Genomic DNA, 22,025 nt, shown 5'->3' on the forward strand with positions numbered 1-22,025 from the left:
CACAGCTCTGACTGGGTAAGCAAGGAGTCTGGGAGGCTCCCATTTGCCACACCTGGTAAAGCAGCTGCCTAGGGATCACTCATGTCCCATTTAAGAGCATGAGCTGCAGTGACATGCAGGACATACCGTCTGTCAAGCTACAGAGAGCAGATACCACAACAAACAGGCAATTTCTGCAAAATCTTCTAGTGCTCCAGCCAGTTCTAAGGAAGTACTCAGCGTGCGCCTGATTTTCAAAACAGCTCAGCTACCTGTTAGGCACCGAAATGAAGTGACCAGATACTCAGAAGTACTCCGCATCCAGGAGTCTCCACTCTTGAACATCTGGCCAAGTCTTTAGGGGCCTAACAGGTCGCTGAGCTTCTCCAAGAACCTGGCCACTTGTTCTGGGGTTTCTGGACAGCCACTAGAATCGGAACAGGAAGAGCTTAAAGTACAAAACAATTTGTAATTCATTAACCGCCCCCCGCCCTCCACACACACACGCCATGCAACAGTTTGTGTCCTGAAGTAGAAACCAGATGTCTAACCCATGACTAGACTGGAGGATTAGCTGGTCACTCAGCAAGGGCTGAATACATATACACATTGAGAGAAGGGGACAGCAAAAGGACAGACTGTTTATCTACAGTATGATTGCCCTGCCGCTGCCCAGGGTATAAACTTCTCCGCAATTCCCTCCGACAACAGGTCACGACCCTGACACAATACTGGGTCAGTGACTCAGCACTCACTTGAAGAGGACCATGCGTCCTACTTGAATCACCAGTACCACTTCCTGCAACACCTGAGTTTTCCTCGGCAGCCTCTTTGGGAAGTCTAGTTATAGTTTGACCTTGTTTAACACACACGACACCTAAAATAAACCCAGCATGTGTGTGGTGGTGTAGCTGCAGGCATCAGCTAACCTGTCTGGACCTTACAGTGGGCAAGTATATATGATACCAACCATACCTGGATCCATGGAAATTCACCTTGCTCCATGTCAGTGCTCCAAGCATTATATTTTCCAGCGTTGTTTAATCTTGCTAATTTAGGTTCCCAGTAGTCTAGGTGGAAAAAAGGAACAAGGATAAAAGGTAAAAATCAAGGAAAACTAGAAAGCCACTGCGTGCATATTTCAGTTCTTCTTTGGTTTGTCCCGAAGGAAGAGACTCCAGTACAAATACCTGATAAGCTGTAAAGCTGACAAAAGCTTCAGAGACATTGGATGTTATCAGCAAATAAAAATTGATTGTATCTTTGAAAACATTATAGTCAGAAAAGTGGCTTTAAAAATAACAATACCTAGCTCTTATCTAGCACTTTTCATTAGCAGCTCTCAAAGCACTTTATAAAAGGGATCGGTATCATTATCCCCATTTTACAGATGAGGAAAACGGAGGCACAGAGCAGTGAAGTAATTTCCCCAACGTCACCCAGAAGACCAGTGGCAGAACTAGAAAAAAAACTCAGGTCTCTTGAGCCCTCAGTCCCATGCTCCAACCATTAGGCGACATTGCCTCCCGTGGCACCCTTTTATTTAACATACCACTTCCTTTGGCTTTGTCAGCATTAGGAGTTGGAGTCAAGTTGAAACATGCAGCAGCTAGAGCTAAACAGCGTTCGGTTACTAGCGGCGGAGGCAGAGTCAAACCATGTTCTACGTCCACTGTGGAAAGCAACCCCTCGTGAAGAGCACTGTGTTAAAAATCAATTGTTTCTCTTGTCTGATAGATAATTTTCAAATGTGTGTGACTTGATTACTTCTAAAGCAAATGCCTTCAGAGGCATCCATCCCTCATAGAGGGCTAAAACCACAGGAAGTCTGAAGTCTCCAAAATAAGCCATTTGTTTATAATCGCAGGGAGGAAATAGCATCTGAAAAAAGTACCCACCCATGGGTATATGGAATGTTACCAAACTCTCCATCAAAAGCTCACCTTCGGGATGGGAATAAGCGTGAGAACTCAAAGACCGCAACATTGCTTGGAATGTCATTTTGCAGCGTTTTACTCCCTTATAATATTCATACACTGCACTTCTACATCTCATTCCCCTTAAAAAATAGCAATGAATTCTCAATGCTATTTTACAGCTGGAGAAACTGAGGTACTGGGGGGAGAAATGACTTGTCCAAGGCCACCCGGCAGGCCAGTGGCAGAGACAGGAATAGAACCCATGTCTCCTGACAACCCTGCCCTGTACATTAGCCAGCAAGTAGAACAGGAGGAGCAGAAAAGCCTGCCTCACTGTCAGAAGACAACAGTGATATGGGCCTGGTCTGTACACTTAAGTTTTGTCAGCATAGCTGCTGGTGAGAAGCAGGTTGGCAGGGGGAATCACACCTCCTAGCTGACATAGTTATGCTGGCAAGCTCCTCCCCCCGATCTTCTGGGGGTATAGCTAATGCTGTTCAGGGAGGCAGTGTAGCTGTCGCATCAAAACTCCTTCTGCCAGCCTAGGATGCATCTCCACTAGGGTGCTCTGCTGGCATAGCTATGCAGCCAAGCTCTGCAGTGTACACATGGCCTTGGGCTGCTCAGTCCTGCTCCGACTCTGGGCCAACAGAACCAGAGAGCTTTCTGAAGTCTGACAGCCTGTTAATTCCTGAAATGATGCCAGAAGACAGTAGCATACGTGAAACACAGAGCTGCAGAGAAAATCTACAATTGCACTGCCTGGTGCCAAGTCATAGTACTGAGGACCATGTCTGACCTTCTCAAATAATGTGTTTCAACTCACTTATGTGACGAGAAGCACTGATCTGTGAATCAAGTATAAGTCCATTCATTAGGCCCATTCGTAACTTGCACTCTAGAGAGAACACAAACATGTTTGATTACTGATGAGCTGCATTCCATAACTTATCAGGAAAAAGAGGGTCATTCAGAGTCATGTCTGAGGAGCTGGCTGGGCCTTTCTGAGGAGGTCACCCTTTGTGCCAACTCCCAATAGGGCACATTTGGGACTCTATCACTGTTTAAAAAAAAAGAAAGAAAAACAAGAAAAAAGAAAGGTCTGTATGCCCACAGGATCAAAATCATCTCTGCATTCAATTCCCTCAATAAAGGATTCATAGGTGATTTTAGGGAATCAACAAATGTAAAGTTAGTGCTCTGAATGCAATACAACACTTCTTTTAAATTCAGTTTACTATAATCAATCCATGAGCTTCCCCTTTTTAATCTAGCCATTTCCTCAATTCAGATGCTATTCAGTCATTACTGTTCCATGTCCTGAAAGGGAGAGAGAACTTTAGAACTAGAATCCTGTAGCTTAGAATGATCATGATCAGATTCAGTACCTTTCTCTACAACGATAAAGGAGGCCTGCATTCCAGCTTGCTGATATTCCCCCACTTCGGTGTCTAAAAGCCACATGCCAGCTTTTCGTGGTGTCATTTCAATAGTTCGAAATGAGCCTTTAAAAGAGAGAGGAGAAAAACAAATCACAGCTCATCTATTGAAAGGTTAGCAGGAGATTGGCTGACACAGAATAGTGAGGCTGGATAAACCAGGGCCTATCAATCCTGCCCATTTCTGGTGGCTTGACAAAGTGCAAATATCCTGCACCTATTGGAAAGCATAGCAGATCCACGAACATCATTCTCCTTTTAATAAACAGGTTCTAATTGGAGACATGCGGGAATCAAAAGTTCAGATCTCAATCCAAGCTTCACCGCTTTAAAATTTACCTTTTCACATAACCTTGGATGCAGGCACATATTTTATATAATACCGCATACACAGTGTGTGCTGTGTGATCATGTAGTGAATGACCTAACCTTTTACACTGATTCATGCTGTGGTAACAGTAACTCTGAGGGGCTGATGCTGGCCCCTGCTCCAGCCATGGCTCTGGCAGCGTGTAAGGGTTGTAAAGGAGCCACAACAGACCATGCACTTGAGGGGAATTCTCCCCGAGTCACAGCCATATGCTGCTCCCACCATCCCGACATGTTCTTAAAAACCTCCAGTGATGGGATTCCACAAACTCGCTTGGAAGCTTATTTCAGAGCTCAACTACCCTTAGAGTTAGAAAGTTCTTCCTATTGTCTAACCTAAATCTCCCTGGCTGCAGATTAGGCCCATTACTTCTTGTAGGCCCTTCAATGGAGAACAACTGGTCACCTTCCTCTTTATAACAGCTCTTAACATACTGGATGACTGTTAGCAGGTCACCCCTTCAGGTTTCTCTTCTCAAGACTAAACATGTCCAGTTTATTTAACCATTCTTCATAGATCAGGTTTGCTAACCCTTTTATCATTTTTGTTGGTCTCCTTCAGACCGTCTCCATTTTGTCCACATCTTTCCTAAAGTGTGTGCCCAGCACAGGGGCCGGCTTCTAATTTCCCCTGGGGGTGCTCAACCCCTGCTCGGCCCCAGGCCACGCCTTCATCCCCGCCCTCCCTCTTCCAACCCCCACTCCACCCCTGCCTCTTTCTGACCCCTCCCCCGAGCACGCCCCATTCCTACTCCTCCCCCTCCCAGTGCCTCCTGCACAGCTGTTCCGCAGCGGGCAGGAGGCACTGGGAGGGAGGGGTAGGAGTTGATCGGCGAGGGCCAGCGGCAGGCGGGAGTGGAACTTAGCTGCCGGTGTGTGCTAAGCACCCGCTAAATTTTCTCCATGGATGGTCTGGCCCTGGAGCACCCACAGACTCTGCACCTATGGTGCCCAGAGTTGGACACAGTACTCCAGCTGAGGCCTCACCAGTGCTGTGTAGAGCAGGACAATTACTTCCCGGGTCTTACATACAACATTCCTGTCAATAGACCCCAGAATGATATTAACCCTTTTTCACAACTGCATCACATTGTTGACTCATTTTAAAGTTGTGATCCACTATAACCCACAGATCCTTTTCAGCAGTACTACCGCCTCGCCAGTTAGTCCCCATTTTGTGTTTGTGCATTTCATTTTTCCTTCCGAAGTGAAGTACTTTGCACTTGTCTTTATTGAATTTCATCCTATTAATTTCAGACCAATTCTCCAATTTGTTAAAGTTGTTTTGAATTCTAATCCTGTCCTGCACCCCTCCCATCTTGGTACCACCTGCAAATTTTACAAACACTCGGTTATCCATGTCATTAATGAAAATATTGATGAGTTCTGGACCCAGGAGTGACCCCAGATGGACCCCACTGGATAAGCCCTCCCAGTTTGACAGTGAACCACTGATAACTACTCTTTGAGTACCGTCTTTCAATCTCTTGTGCAACCACCTTATAGTAATTTCCCTAGTTTGGTTATGGCAGTGTCATGTGGGATTGTATGAAAAGCATTTTGATGGCAACAAAAAAGAGCTCTATTGAAATTATTAACTAGTTATTCATGGGCTCTTTCTTTTCAGTATGAATACTAAGGTCTCTAGCCACAAGTCTCCAAGCACTTTACAAAAGGCAATCAGCACTATTGTCCTCATTTTGCAAATGGGGGAAACCGAGGGACAGAGCAGGAAAGGAACTTGCCCATGTTCACACAACAGGTCAGCGGCAGACTGCCTCCCACCTCTATCTCCCCTATAGAAACCTGCTATGCCTGATCAGGACATCAGTCCATGCACTCCATACCCCATCTCCAACCTTGCCCAATAACTTACACTGCAGAGGAGGGCGGCCTCCGCTCCAGTCCCACCTCAATGAGGTCGATCAGTGGTTCTCAAACTTTTGCACTGGTGACCCCTTTCACATAGCAAGCCTCTGAGTACGACCCCCCTTATGAATTAAAAACACTTTTTAACATATTTAACATCATTATAAATGCAGGAGGCAAAGCAGGGTTTGGGGTGGAGGCTGACAGCTCGCAATCCCCCAGGTAATAACTTCGTGACCCCCTGTGGGGTCCCGACCCCCAGTTTGAGAACCCCTGAGGTAGATGATGCTGGGGTTGGGGGAAGTCCTTTCCAACCTCACAGGAAATGAACAGCTAGCATCTTGAAACACAAGACTTGACCATCGCTATCTTAATGTGCCCAAGCCAATTTCTGCTTCTGCTGATCTAATGACACTGAATTTTAGTAGAGTCACTCCAACATTACCAAGTGTAGGGTTTAGCCTCATAATTATGAGTCGAAATGACAAGACACTGAGCTGATATGTACCTGGAAGGAGAGGGTAGACACCAAGCTGATGCCCAGGGACTTCTGTGAAGGTCTGACCGTGAAAGTGAACCACGTGAATATCTTCTGATCCGCCCATATTCAACAAGTGCCATCGGACCAGTTCATCTTTATACATCCTCAGTCCTTGCAAGTGATATATGATCCCATTAATGGCTGAAAAGGAAAATATTACAAGAGATAAAAGAAACACACTCCAGCTGAGAGATAATAAAGATGTCAGATAGAGTTTGACCAGAGGATACAGATTGGATCTAGATCCAAATGACCCCAAAGCCTATAGCGTTTCAGATGTGATGTCCTGGTCCATGCCAATCTCTAGTGTCAACATATAATAATGACCTTCTCAGTTTATGAATTAAGTGTCATTGCAAGTGTAGTTGACGGTCATTCAAATAAGCGGGAATGCTTTCTACCTCCCTGGTGGAAACAAAATTAACAAAAGCCCCAGAAACTCTTGAACAGTTAAAGTAAGATAGTGTTGAAATTTATCTCTTTGAATGAGTCAAACATGAGGCCAGCTTGATTCATATTACGTTTGTGAGCCAAACTAACTCCATAAAGCCTATATTAGGGGGCCTAAATTAAGTTGTTTCCTCTTAAAGGGTCATTATCAAGTGGGTGTTGCAGCTCTGAAAATTTCAAGGGAAAAGCCCCCAGGGTCCCTGCTGGTAGTGGAAAAAAAAGGTCTAGAAAATATGAATCAAGTGTTAAGCAATATCCAAATGTCTCCCTGAGATTGCAGACAGCCTAAAGCAATAGCTCTGAGAGGTGTGAACTATCCACTTCATCTGAATCGTGCATTGATTCTGAAATGTAAAGGTGATGATTTAAATAGTCATATTAAATGATTTTAATAGTCAGCTTTGGTAACTATTTCACTACTGATCATTTTAGTGGAAACATCCAGCAAATGTGCTTAATCCAATCCCAAACTGCCTCTCATCTCCTCAATTGGGGGATTTAATATTAAAATAAACTAACAGAGGTTACTGTGTGGATGGCAATATTCATTATAATATTACATTCAGAAAAACTCCATTTTTCAAATTTAAATGCAAGTGCCACAGAATTCACCGCCTGCTGCACCTGAGTGCCAGAGAATGCAGAGACCAGGCCACAGGATTTAAGCACAGCTTGCTGTAGAGTACAGGGGGCTTGACTATAATGAGACACACTCTATTAATGTCAATAGATCTGACTTATGCCTGACTTTAAGGACCATATTTTAAAAACATGGCTTCCATTTTTACATACCGTCACTTATTCACATGAATAATAGTACTTTACGGCCAAGTTTCCAAAAGAGATCTCCCATTTAGGCACCTAAATGAAGTGATCAGATTTTCAAAAGTGTGCAGCACCCAACACCTCTCATTGTTGTGAATGCGGGGAGCTGCTGGGTCCTGAGCTCTTTGGAATAATTGGACACTTCTTTTGGTACCTAAGTGGGAACTGAATTCTTCTGAAGAGCCAGATTCTGTTGTGGATGCCAAGCATGTCTGAATATCCACCCGCTATGCACAAAGCCCCATCTGTGCCAATTAGAGCTGGCTGAAACCAGTATATTCTGTTTCATGAGGAAGTTCAAAATTTTTCTGAAACACAAAAATATATTTTTGTGGGAAATGTAATTAAAACTGACGCAATTTTACACCATTTTTTGGTGTAATCAGATCAGCATTTTCAATTACATTGAAAACTGTTTCAGTTGAAATTTTCCTACGAGCTCTCCTGCCCAAAAAGAGCAGGTAGGGCCTGTGCTAGGCCTGGCTGAAAATTCTCTTGAAACTGCTTCTTAATAGAAAATTGATTTTTTTTTTAAATGAAATTCTCACAGAAAGGTTCTGTTTTCCATGGAAAACTTCAACTTGTGTTGAAAAACTGAAGAACCAGGGAGTTTACGGTTTTTAGCCTACAACTGAAAACTTCCTGTCCAAAACCTGAAAACTTCAATTTTTTGGCAAAAAGTCAAAATTTTCTGTGGAAAATGTTAACAAAAACATTTTTTCTGTTTTTGTCAAAATTTTCCAACCAGCTCTAGTCTATATGCATATTCTATTTTTATATGCACAAGGAATAGTGCAAAAAAAATTAAATACGTGCATGCAAATGATGTGTGCGTGCAAAGTTGAAGTGCACCAAGAGAAGCTGGGTTGAGATCTTTTTAATTCCTCCCTCTTCCCTCCCAACATGGATAACTGACAAAGGGAAACATTAGTACCATGGAATTTGTGGTATTTTTGCACTTCTGAGGTCTTCTCAGTGTAAGTCCCTTTGGAATGCTTATCAAAGTACCAACTTTTCTCTTCATCAAAGACCATAAAAAGCAGGACAAACTCTTGGGTATCTACTGGCCTGTTACTTGTACTGACCGTTCCCTTTCGACAGATCAAGATTGGACCAATCAAGCCTGAGTGAATATCTTTCTCCTGGAAGGCAATAAATACAAATTACAAGTAAAAGTTAGGGTTTCCCATAATACTTCATTAATAACAATTTGCACATTTACAGGGGCTTTCATTTGAGGATTTTCCCTTACAAGTGTTAACATCGGTGCACAGGAATTGCCAGACTGGATCAGACGTCAGGCCCGTCCAATTCAGCATCCTGTCTCCAACCGTGGCCAGTGCCAGATTTTTTTCATGTTTTTTAAATGCCCCTAAACTTATGGTGCCAGTCTCTGATCCCTGTCTAGTTCTGCAATATCCTTTTTGACATGGGTGGCCAGTTCCAGAGGAAGCTGTACCACTGATTATAAAATGGCATTATAATCGTTTCTGTATTGTTCCCCATCCTATTCCGTATGCATCATAACATTTTGTTTGCTTTTTCAACTACAAACTGCACACTGAGCAGAGGTTTTCATCGATCTGTCTGCAGTGACGCTCAGCTGATCCTGATCATATCCTGAGTTGATATGGTTAATTTAGAACCACATAAAGTGCAAGTAGTTTCACATTTTCTGTCCAATACGGATTATTTGTACACATCAATACTGAATTGAATCTACCATCATGTTGCCCATTCAACTAGCTTGGTTAAGTCTTCACAGTCTTCTCTGGACTTGGCTAACATAAATTAATTGGGTCATCAATGGATATTGCTACCTCACTATTCACCTCTCCCGCTTTCCAGGTCATTAAAAAAATGTATTGAACAACACTGGTGCTAATACAGAACCGTGTGGCCCCTTGCTGTAACCTTTTGCCATCATGAAAATTGTCCATTTAATCTTACTGTTTATTCACTCTTTTAACCAGCATTTGATCCATGACTATACTCAGCCTTGCATTCTATGATTACTTACTTTCTTCAGTAGCCTCCTGTGCGTGACCTTGTCAAGGGCCTTTTGAAAGTGTACATAAAATATGCAATTTGATTCTGCTTTATCTGCTATTTTACTGACACAGTCAAAGGATTCCAACAGATTAGCGACACAACTTTCCTTTACAGAAACCATGCTGGATAGACCCTATCATACCATGATCTTCCAGATCTTTTATTATTCTATTTGAATGATTACTTCAACCAATTTATCAGGTACAGAAGTAAGACTTAATTAATGAATAAAGGTTGGGTAAAGGTCCCATTTTACAGATGAGGAACCCAGATCCAAGATGTATTTGCACATCACATTGCAAACATGGGGGCTGGGAGAATCTCTCAGCTATGCTATATTCCTAACTAAGGGCCTGATCCAAAAGTCTACTGAACTCAACAGAAAGACTTTGGATCAGGCCCTATATTTGGGGTAGAGGGCCTGATTCTCCATTGCCTTGTGTAGTTACTGAACTCTATGCAAAGCGGCTATGAAATGCTATCAAATCAGAATTCTCCATCCACTCATGCCAGTGGCAGCAATTTATATTCACTTTGCATAGGCATAAATGATTAGATGAGGAACAAGAGAGTGGTGAATCAGGCCCAAAAGAATAGGAAGCAATGCAAAGTGCTGTGAAGCCAGTATTTCAGCAACAAGACACAGTAGCTGTTATCCAACAGACTCCAGCACCCTTCTGCTTAGATTTCCTTACCGGGTTTACACCGGAGTAATAGGCCCAGGACCTACAGGCTGCTCCAGGTTGCATAGGTCCAGACCGCTTGGTTGCAAACCATACATAGGTATAGGTGTCATTTGGCTGAACTGCATCATCCTTTTTGAACCAGTCTGGAGACTCATCTTCATAACTGCTTCCCTCAGAGGATTTCTCATACAAAAGCCCATGGGAATGGAGGGAATATGGTCTGGATGCCAGATTTTTAAAATGAACCTAGAAAATAAATACAAGCAGATTCTTGATTAGCAGATTTGGGCCTAAACCAAGACCCCAGGCATAAAACACCCATGAACTGTGTAAAGTACAAATTCAGGATTCAGATTTGTCTACTGATTATGGGCTAGATTGTGCCTGGTTGGAGGTGGGGAGTGTAACTCGTGACACATCTTTACGGGGTGCAGCAAACTCAACTGTGCACAGCTAGTAGTATGTGGAGAGCAGGGTAATGGCTCCGCCTACTCCCTGCCCCCTTTCCAGCATTGTTCCCAAGAGGGAGCAAGTTGGGAGCAGCCCCTGCATTCCTGGGAGAACCCCAGTTCCAGGCAGGCGTACAATGGGTTGCACAAGGGGGACAGGGAGTCTTTATTCTTTCCTACACCCCTGGCTGGCTGTGTTAGATGGGGCACAAGCTAGTTCTACAGTAATACTAGATCCCAGTGTATGTAGCTCCCACTGATGTCAATGGGAGTTTCTCTAGTATGCATCTCCCTCACCCCAGAGGCGGACTGCCAGGGCAAGGAGCTTGTCTTTTCTCCCTCACTCTGAGGATGGAGTTCCAAGATTAGGGTTGGCTTTTGTCTCCCCCTTTTCTTGCTCCTGATTTTTATGTAACTCATCTGTTCCCTTTATGTACCAGAGAGCCTGGTCAAAGAAGTTAGAGAAAATGAGCAGGTGGCTAAGGGTTCGAATGGCGGTCCGGTGAGGCATTGCAGTACCAGGTTGAGGTCCCATGTTGGTGTAGGTCATTGCACGTCTGAGTAAACATTTCGGAGACCCTTGAGGAAGCGTTTTGTAGTTGGGTGTGTGAACGTCGGAGTTCCATCGATCTCTCGGTGGAATGATGAAACGGCAGCAACATGGACTCCGATCGAGCTCATCAATCATGCCCCACCATTTGAAGATTGAACTCAGGACCTCGCCATTCATCTCCCATTCGTGATCCTGGGAGAAGTAGCTGCTGAGCGTGTCTGCTGTTGCATTCTGACAGCCTGGCAGGTAACACGCTGAGATGTTTACATTGTATTGTACGCACCAATTCCAAAGTCTCATGGCTTCTGTGCATAGGGAATGTGAGCGAGCTCTTCCTTGCCTGTTGACGTAGAACATGCAGGCAATATTGTTGGTCATAATTCAAATGGATTTGTTTCGTATATGAGGTAGAAAGTGTCTGCAGGCATTGCTGACTGCTCGTAGCTCTAGCAAATTGATGTGCAGTGGGAGTCTCTCTGGGAGACCATTTGCCTTGTATATGTGTTGACTCATGTGAGCACCCAAGACTATCAGTGAGGCATCTGTGATGATTACTGTTGTCAGGGGTTTCTGTTGAAAAGGGATACCCATACAGATATTTTGTGGCCTTGTCCAGCTTTGTAATGAATTGAGGACATTTCATGGAACTTTGAGCCGTTTGTGTAGGTTGTGTTTGCTTGGTATGTATACCATGCTTAGCCAACCTTGTAGACTTCGCATATGTAGTCTTGCATGTCGTACCATGAATGTCGTGGCTGGTGTGTGTTCTAATAATTGTAGGACAGCGTGAGCCTGAACTTGAGGACTGACTTGTACCTCTTGGATGAGGTTCGTGAATCTGGTAAGGGGTAATGACACCTTGGCTTCTATAGCGTCGAGGTGTGCCCCGATAAAGTCTAGTTGTTCGACTGGGTTTATGGTTATTTCCGTTCGTTTATTTGTAGACCCAGCTCCCGGAATAATGTGATAGTGGACCGTACTGCATCCATTGTGACTCGTAGAGTTGGGCCTTTGATAAGGCAATCGTCCAGGCTGAGAAAAATCATTATCCCCTGTTTGTGCAGATGAGTCGCTACCCCCGCTAGAGTTTTGAGAAGACTCTTGGTGTCGTGGATAGGCCGAACAGTAGTACTCCGCTTTGGAAGTGTTCTCGTCTACCGTGAATCACAGACATTTTCTGTGGGCAGGATGAATGGTCATATGGAAATAAGCATCTTGGAGGTTGAGGGCTGAAAACCAGTCCCCCTGTTGCAGCACTGGGAGTATCGTACCCAATGTGAGCATCTTGAATTTTTGGGATCTGAAAAACTTGCTGAGCTTCTGTAGATCCAGGATGGGTCTCCATCCCCCGCTCTTCTTCTGGGTCAGGAAGTAACAGGAGTAGAATCCCTTCCCTCTGAATTGTAGTGGTACTTGTTCCACGGCACCTAGTTGTAGAAGATGATTGACTTTTTGTTGTAGTAGGTGCTCGTGAGAAGGGTCCCTGAAAAGGGACAGGGAAGGGGGTAGGGTAGGTGGGCAGGAGGTAAAGGGAATAGTGTATCCTGACTTGATAACTTCCAACACCCATTGGTCTGATGTTATGGTGGCCCAGATGTGATAAAAGAGCTGGAGTCGATGGCCAAAAATTGGGGATGGGTCAGACGTGAGCGCTGTTTCATGAGGGAGGTTGTTCAGACCCTTGACCAACTTTTCAAAATTGCGGTTTTGGAGGTGCTGCCTGAGAAGTCGGCGCCAGAGACTGAAGTTGTCGCCGGCGTTGTGATCATTGATGCTGGTATTGTTGCCTGTTTGAGGAGTCTCTAGGTCTCTGAGATGGTTGGTATTTCCTTCTTTTTGCAGGGCGGCTGTAAATCCCCAAAGTGTGGCCCAAGAATCCTTCACTGAAAAAAGGACCTTGTCTGTCTTCTGAGAGAAGAGTTGTTCCCGGTCAAAAGAGAAGTCCTCTACTTTTGTCTGGAGTTCTTTTTGTATCCCCGAGGCTGGAAGCCATGAGGCTCGGCGCATTACTGTGGCTGTGTCCGTCATTCTGGCTGCTGTGTCTGCTGTGTCCAATGCTGCCTGAAGGGCTGTTTTACCTCTGAGCTGGCCCTCGGTGATGATGGCCTGGAATTGTGTGTTTTTCTTCTGGTAGCTCAGAGGTGAGCTGGGCAAGTTTCCCATAGTTGTTGTAACTGTATTCGGCCAGTAGTGCAGAATAATTGGCCACCTGAAACTGAAGGGCGCCGGAGGAATATACCTTGTGTCCGAAGAAGTCAAGTCTTTTGTGTTCTTTGTCATGGGGTGTAACCTTGAATTATGGCTGTCTGTTATGGTGATTTACTGCCTTGACAACTACAGAGTTAGGAGGCGGGTGCAGAAATAGAAAGTCTGCCCCCTAGGATGGTACATAATATTGTCTATCCACTCTTTTGCAGGTGGGTGGAATAGAGGCAGGTGTCTGCCAGCCTGTCTCCGCAGGATCCAAGAGGGCCTTGTTGATGGGAAGGGCAATCCTGGAGGTAGATGCAGGTTGCAGTATTTGTACCAGCTTGTGCTCGTTTATCTTTATCTTCTCTAGCGGGATGTCTTGGATTTGCGTGACTCTCTCCAACAGCTCTTGAAACTGTTTAAAGTAATCCGCTGAGGTTGGCGGTGGGGGCATAATCACCTCATCTGTGGAGAAAGATGAATTGCGCACAGGAGATGTACCATGGTCTGTGCCCGGCTCTGTGAACTCTCCCCCTTCCTGTGACTCTGAGGGTTGTGGTGTGGGAGATGCTAGGTTAGAGCACAGTTCACATCTATGTGCTGTGGACGGTCTAGAACGCTGACCCCTATGCGCTCCAGGGTTCCCAATGTGCCCATTGCATTGGGAAAGCCATAGGAGGGTACATCCATGGAGGTCCACACCAGGGTTGGTTCATCTGGTGTTTCGGACCCATGTCGCTCCACATTGGTCGATGGGCCTTAAGTGAGATGGGGGTATTGTCCCTGCATCTCCTCCTCTTCATCACTGAAGAACTGTGCCATGTCTTGTGGGCTGTGATCTCCTCTGGAGCCTGTGGGGGAGCCCTTGGCACCGAGTATTGGTGAATGTGGTGCCAATGAGATTTCTAAGTCTCTCTGGGGCAGGAGAGATGGTGCCAGTGCCCATTTCTGAGTAGTCGGTGCCAGGGGTGCTTTCTCTTTTGTTGATGGAGTTGGTGCCGACCGGTGTTGTTGTTTGGCCATTGCCCTCAGTGCTGACTTGGTAGTATCTTCCGGTGTCAGGGGTGGAGGCGTGGTGCCTGAGACACGCGGTGCTAAGCTCCATACTGGCGAGCTCAGTGCTATGGAGGAGGCATGTTTTTGTCGGCGACTCAACTCCACTTCTCTCGCTCAGACCTCGGCAGTGCCAGAGGTGCCTGGAGTGTTATAGGTGCTCACCCGAGAGGAAGATGGCATCAGAGGCAGTGTCCTGGCAGGAGACCGCCTCTGTTTTCGCAGACCTCTCTGCAGAGATGTTTGAGACCGCTTTTTTGGTTTTTCAGAAGGTAGGTCTCCTTTTCCATCTTGAGGAGCGCCCAGAGAGGCCGTTTGCTTGTCCTTCTCAGGCTGGAGGGACTTCTCCATCAAGATCATTTTAAGCTGGAGATCCCTGTCCTGCTGGGCTCTGGCTCTCAGGTTGCTACAGTGGGAGTATTTCTGGGGAATATGTCCCTCACCCAGACAGCGTATGCATAAAGAGTGTCCATCTGAAACGGGCATGGCATCACGGCAGGAGCCGCATCGTTTGAACCCTGGAGACCCCGGCATTTTAACTAATAACCGCCCCTTGGGGGGGTGCGATGTTGTCTAACGAATTAACAAGAAATTTGTTTTTGTTTTACTAACACTAACTCTAACTCTCTCTCTAATAGCTTATCTAAATATTTATCTAAAAGCTATTTCTTAACGGTTTTTAGGGAGAACTGCTAAGACTGCCCCTTCGCTCCCTCTTCAGCAGAGGACGGTTGAGAAGGAACTGGAGGGCTTGGGTCGTGCGCATGCTACACACAGCACTAATGGCGCCAAGGGATGCCTACTGCGCACCCGCGACCCACACGGACCCTGCTACCATAAATCTCTGATCGAGGGATGCACCACCACGTAAAGTGGAGTATCCACAGAGACACTACTCAAAGAGCTATCATGTCCCATTCAATCTATCCCACGAGGGGTCAACACCTTCCTTACAGTAAATATTCTAAAACACTGCCCAGTTTTAAGTCCCAAGAGATGGAGACCACTTCCCTTGGGGAAGACTATTCCACCGCCTCAAAGATCTCATTCACAGGAAGTGTGCCCTTTTGTAATATTCCCCTGTTACTACTAGCTATAATCCCTTGTATTGTATTTATTATTTGTATTGCTTCCACATCATCCTTAGCATTTACGTGATGGCCGGCATCTTGGCCACCATGCTGGGATTGACGTGAGGACCTCCAGAACTAAAAGCATGAGTGGCTACAACTTGAGCTAAAGCTCCATAGCTGGCTGAGAGTGTGGGGGGACTGTGACAACTCCGATCCTCTGAGAATTCACTCAGAGGGGGGACCTGTAACACATACTGACCAGCGAGTTCCATTTATACTAGAACTGCTCAACATTTTTACATCAAAATATTTTTAAGACAAAAGATGACTTTTCAGACAAATGTAAACATTTTCATTTTTGTCTCAAGTTTCAGGTTTTTCATTGAAAAAAATTTACGTTTCAGTTGAGTTTTGGGGGAAATTTTCAGTTTTCAAACAGCAATTTTTTTGTAGAACTAAAAACAGTTTTTGAAAAATCTCCTCCCCCCCCAACTTTTTGGTTTTGTGTTAAAAAACAAAAGCTTTTTGGGGTGGGAAGTTGAGAAAAAAATAAATTTTACACGATATCCCACCAGAAATGACTGATATTTTTCAACCAGTTCTAGCTCAGCCCTTTCAGATCATTGTAAGAAACCTTCATGCACCAAACACCTGAAGCCTTGACTTACGTGGATGACATCATCCACCTCAGCCCTGATAACAGGACCCAGGATACCCAGGTGTTCTTCATATTCCCCTTCAGGCTCCCGAGTTGTAAAGGTACTATCCACATAGCTTCGGAAAATCACTTTTTTGTATATGGTGTTGCCCCCATCATGGCTGGTTCTGACATTCCTCACTGTGCTGAGGGGAACATGATGGAATTAGAAAAATTATGGAATTAGAACATAATGGAACATAAACATCATGGAATTAGAAAAACTGACATCTTATGATGAAAATTAGAGACCTACACATAAAAACCCCTCAAGATGTAGTCTGAGAAACAGTTACATTTACCGTTGGAATGCTTTGGAGGAAAATGAATCAGCACAAATGTCAGTGATTCACCCTGAAAATGTATGATCCAGGGTATTAAAGTGACTACAAAATGATATCACTACATTCCATTTTTCTCCTCAGTGATTCTACACCAGATTTGCTCAGTCTGTAAATCCTAAAATAGTTTTTCTAACCACCAGTGAGGAAAATTTTCTCTAATATCTGAAAATCCATCTGGGCTATTTATATCTCTTACACCATCATCTATAAGAAACTGAATCAGAACTTAGAGTTTTGGTGAGGCAATAAGAATCCAGCTCCCTCCCCCACAGATATATCGATTCTGGAGAGCTAGTGGAAAAAAAGGATGTAATTAGTTATCAGCTATAATTCAGAGCCGCATGAGGAAGTGATGCTGACAGCTCCGTGAGAAGGTGTCACCTTTGCATATTTGTCATCTGATCACAACCATATTTAAAAATGCAACTGCTCTGTGAAGAAATAGGAGTTTAGTCCCTCAGAGTCACCTAGGTACATTTACACAGCCCACAGCAGACTCGGGCTTGCACTACCGAACTAAAAACAGCTGTGTCGACGTGGCTCAGGCTTTCAAGTCTAGGGATGGGGGTGGGAGTCAGAGACCAAGTGCCAGGCTGTGCTTCAATTTCAAGCACTGTCTACACAGCTATTGTTATAGTGTTAGCACAAGGCCAGGTATGTTGACCTGCACTTGGAAGGCTTGCTGCTGCAGACTGTGTAGATGTACCCTTAGTGGAAAGAGCACTGGAGATCATCTCAAGTGCCTGGGGATCCATCTCTAGATCCTCCAGTGCCTGGGGATCATCTCTTCCTCATGTAGCTCTGAATTATAGCTGATAACCAATTACATCCTTTATTTCCATTAGCTCTCCAGAGCCGATACATCTGTGGGGGAAGGAGCTTGATTCTTATTGTCTCACCAAAACTCTAAGTGCTGATTCAGTTTCTTATGGTTGTAGGTTCTATTCTCAACTCTTCCAAAGACTCAGGGACAGATCCTCAGCTGAGGGAAGTTGTCACAGCACCATTGACTTCAGTGGTGCTGTCCTCATTTATATCAGCAGCTGAGTATCTGCCCTACACAGGGCAAATCATTTCAGTATTTGAGCTTCAGGATTTTTACACATGGAGAACTCAGAGTCCTCTGGGCACTCTTGCAAATACAAATAATGAAGGTGGAGCTTAACCGGGGTCCTACATGGGGAAAGTTGGGAAGGGGGAAATAGACAAGTTTGTCAAGTAGTCTGAAGATACAATTTGAAAAATACACAATTCGGAGACTGAATGTGCTGTAGTGAAACTATTTCCGCTCCTGTCCTACATCACGCAACAATGAAAATTCAGGCTGTGCAAATATTTTTGTGGGTAGCAATTTTAGGGGAAAAAGGCAGATTTGCACAGAAATATGAAATCACTGGCAATTTTGCATGGTTTGATTTGAAATTTCAAATTTCTAACAGGTTGAATTTCTCTCAGAAAAACTGGATACAAAATCTTGTTGGGAAATAAAGCCCCTTTTTCCAAATCAAAACAATGCGAACATCTCAAATTTGGGGTTCATGCGCGATGGTCCAATCAGTTCTTGATCTCTGCTAAGACTAGCAACAAGGGAGTTAATTAGAATTGTCTGTGGTGGTGTGGTTTGCATGATGTGGTAGTCCAGTTCCCAGCAGATAAGTGGGAGCCAAACTACTCATTTTGTACTGGAGACTGAATAAAATTTCAGATGGTGGGAACTACAAGGCTTGAATTTTCAGTGGGGCCTAAGGGTGTAAGGCACCCAGCTCCATTGAGACTCCCTTAGGTCACTTTGAAAAATCTCCACCAAAGTCCCTACCTACTCAAGCTGGATTCAAACTGGCAACCTATAGGCTCTCTCTTGACTGAGTCCCAAACCATCCCAGCCACACATACTTAGATACCAACTGAGGTATTGATGTGGGCCTCATTACTGTAGTATCTGTGCACCTCCCAATCTTTAATGCATTTATCCCCACAAAAGCACCTGTAAGGTAGGAAAGGACTTTATCTCCATTTTACAGACAGGGAACTGAGGCACAGAGAGACTAAGTGACTTGCCCAAGGTCACACAGGAAGTCTCTGGCAGAGCTGGGAGTTAAACCCAGGTCTCCTGAATTCCAGGCTAGTGCCCTAAAGCACTGGTCCTTCCTTCCTCTTCACCTACTGCATTACAGACTGTTAAATGGAACAGCACTTGTGTGATTAAGAAATCCCCTAATTCCTCAGCAACAGTAGCTTTGTTGTGGGACAGCTATCTGAATCAGTGGCCTAGTATTTAGCAACAGGGTGTGAGGCAACAGAGAAGAAGAATTAGGTCCAACCTTTTCTTTAATCCTCCATAGTCCCAGAAGACCTCTTCGGCTGCAATGTAGTATCTCCTTGTGGTCCCTCTGCTGCGGAGATCATGCACAGCAATCTCATCAGGGTTACGGACATTATTAAGGTTGAATCTGGGGTCCGTTGTATATGAGTCATTGAAGATTACGTCTGCATCTGAATATTGGTAATCTACAATTTCCTCACCGTCAGAGCCTCCTGGAACATACTTCTTGTTGTCCCCATTCCCACTGGGAAGCCCTATGATGATGGGCTTAAATTGTCTTGGGGTCAGCGTGTAGTTAGGCCTGCTTCGCAAAACCGTGTGGTTGGCCTCGCTGGGCAATTCTGTATTGTTGGCCTCACAAAGGGACACTGTGTGGTTGGCCTCCCTGGACAATAATGTGCAGTTTTGCTCTCCAGGTACCTTTGGGGGTCTCACACCTCTGGGTGTCAATGAGAGATTAGTATACTTTTGATTATGCTTTTTCCTCTTTCGGGTCTTGATGAGAGTCCCAGAGGTACTCAACGTGCCATTCACATTTCTCTCTTCCCCTTTCAGAGTTGGATGCTTGCTGCTTACTTTCCAATGACCCTTTGTAAATGGTGAGTAGCCTTTGAATTTCCCTTGCTTCTTCTTATTCAGGGATACACTCTCTCTTGTAGGCATTGTAGCATTTCTGGAACAATTCTGTAATTTATCAGTAGCCTGAGCTGAATTTATCTCCATCCCATAACTCTCCTTCCCAGAGGCCAAATTTCTTTTCTCATTCATAATTTTAGATGGAGACTTCATACCTCTTGGCGACAGCTTTCCCAGCATGTCCTTTCCCACCACTGGGCTACGAGTAGGAATTAAGATATCCGATGCATAATCTAGAGTAAAATTTCTTTCTTGTTTATCTTTGGGTAGTTCTAAGTCAGGGAGATTGAACATGTTTAACTCATTGTTTTCTGCCCTGTGTCCCACAGCAAAAGTCAAGTTATCTGCATGTTTGGGAAATTCAGCATTTTCTTTCTTGGTTTCCTCCTCCTCCACGTCCTGGTCCTCAGCATATTCATTTGGAAACTGATCAGTCCCTAACATATCTGAACTGGAGATATTCTCTGCATGGTGAGCAGAAAGAGGTGCTCTGTCTGAACTAGTGTTGCCAAGAGAGGAAATACTTTTATTTTGTTGAACATGATCTAAGAGGGCTCGCATCTTTTTAACAGTGTAAAACGTAGTCTCCCGCTGGTCTCGCCTTTCCCTTTTTCTACTGAAATTGAATTCCCCTCCTGAACTTTTCTCTTGTGGTTCTTCTGAATAGAGTGTTGCAAAGGAGGACGTCATGCTGTCCCCTCTGTCAGGTAACAGTTCTGCTGCATCTTTTGTTTGGGCTTCTTCCCTGGTCCTCAGTAGTTCACCTGCAAGTGTTTTCTCATAATTTCCTGACGTCTGACTGTGATATGCTTCATAGTCACTTTGGTTTCCAGCTTTAGATGCCAAGTCAGGACTTACTGCTGTTGTGGTGACTGGAAGTGAATGTTCTTTTGCTGCCACCATGTAATTTATGTGGAGGGACCCAGCCTCGGTTGGGAGAGGAGCAGTGCTTTGAGTTTCCAAGAGTTCATCAGTGTCCAAGGTACCACTGTTCTCCATGAATGGCGGATCTGAGCCAGGAGCCACATCAGCCCTCTGAGTGCTGGTGCCAAAGTTCTCATCTATGGCCAGAGCAGTAAGATTCTGCATTTCTTCTTGGACCATTGGTTTCTTTCCAAATGTCCGAAGTCCCAAACTTGAGGCCAGCAGATCTTGATAATCATAATCATCAGAAGATTCCTGGGTTTTTTTTGATATTTCTTTTGTTTCTCCTCCAGTTTGGGGTGAGGTTACAGGCACATTTTCAAGAGTCGTCTCATATGAGAAATCTATGATTTCATATGGGTCCTCATCAGAATAATAATCTACATCTTTTTCACATTTGGCATCTCTAAACCTCAGCGTCATGCCATGACTCATCTCAGGGGAACCCCAGGATGCAAAAAGCCACGTACCTGCAATTGGAAAAAAAAAAAAGTGTACTACATATTACTTTGTAGAGCTTGACCCCCACCTGTCATGTGCTGTCTAGACTGTAAACTCTCTAGGTCAGGGGCTGTCTTCTGTGTTATTAGTCTGTAAAGCACCCTACAATATTGCTCTGGTCCTTGATTGGGATTCCTTGGCATAACCATAGCAATAAATCATGAATACTGAATACAATTGACCCATAAAGTTCACAGACAGATCTGGATCTCAACTTCCCTAAAATTTAGGGTTATTTGGTTTCAGGTTTTTGGTACATCCCATGATAGAAAGGGAGATAAGAGATCAAAACTAGATGGAAACAAGAGGTTTAGATAGGGATCCAAATTTTGGGAGTTTGGGTTATGTGTATAAACCTATGGATGAGAGAATACTGATCATAATAAAAATCCCCACAGGCATTTAAAACCATTTAAAAATCAGATATGTTACAATATTTTAAAACCCTCTGGAGGGGGGAAGGTCTTTAATAGGACAGTGAAATTCCACATTTGGACCTCTAGACTGGCCTACATGAGAATAAATGGGCACACTGCACCAAGTGACTCCAGGCTCTTTGCATTTCATGGCATGTCCCACAATAAAACATGGGAGAGATGGACAAAAAATGGCTTTTACCTCAAAAAGATGCCAGGTGTAATCTTCTACCTCCTCTATATTTTAAGTGACAGAATTGCATTGCTTTCCTTACATTATTTCCAAAGTCAGCAATAATGAGCACATTTTACAAGAACTGGAAAAGAAGGTCTAGAGAGGGAAGGAGGTGATCACATACTAAAACCAAACAATAATGATGGAGAAGTACAAAAGTACAACTTTGGAGATTTCTGTAAAGTCTGATGGAGGTTTCCAGCTTCAAGTAAACATTTCTCCTTTTAAAAAAAAAACCATAATGCATAATTAGCCTGTGGAACTCACTGCCAGAAGGTACCGCTAGAGCCAAGAAGTTAGTAGGATCCAGAGAACTAGCCATTTACATGGACAAGGAGAACATACACAGGTACTTTAAACAGGATAAAAAATTAAGGGATCTAAACCCTTCTTCTTCAAGGCATCAGCCAACCACTGGGATTAGGCAGGCTATTCCAAAATTGTCCACACCGTGGGATTTCTTCCACCTTTATGTGAAGCATCTGATAGTGGTTACTCTCAG

The 22,025-nt window shown here is 44.3% G+C and overlaps 1 protein-coding gene across 3 annotated transcripts in view; it reads right to left on the minus strand.

The window, feature by feature from the left end:
• Nucleotides 1-22,025, minus strand: part of LOC142068792 (coagulation factor V-like) — an 86,783-nt gene that overhangs the window by 7,875 nt on the left and 56,883 nt on the right. For all 3 annotated transcript variants that reach the window (XM_075118701.1, XM_075118699.1, XM_075118698.1), the window contains 8 exons: nucleotides 18,810-20,841; nucleotides 16,116-16,290; nucleotides 10,139-10,375; nucleotides 8,326-8,533; nucleotides 6,084-6,257; nucleotides 3,287-3,403; nucleotides 2,725-2,796; nucleotides 955-1,049 (listed from right to left, as the gene is read on the minus strand). In XM_075118701.1, the coding sequence (XP_074974802.1) occupies nucleotides 955-1,049; nucleotides 2,725-2,796; nucleotides 3,287-3,403; nucleotides 6,084-6,257; nucleotides 8,326-8,533; nucleotides 10,139-10,375; nucleotides 16,116-16,290; nucleotides 18,810-20,841 (3,110 nt within the window). The remainder of the gene's footprint in view (nucleotides 1-954; nucleotides 1,050-2,724; nucleotides 2,797-3,286; nucleotides 3,404-6,083; nucleotides 6,258-8,325; nucleotides 8,534-10,138; nucleotides 10,376-16,115; nucleotides 16,291-18,809; nucleotides 20,842-22,025) is intronic.

Source organism: Caretta caretta, chromosome 1, assembly GCF_965140235.1.
Source record: "Caretta caretta isolate rCarCar2 chromosome 1, rCarCar1.hap1, whole genome shotgun sequence".
NCBI lineage: Eukaryota > Metazoa > Chordata > Testudines > Cheloniidae > Caretta > Caretta caretta.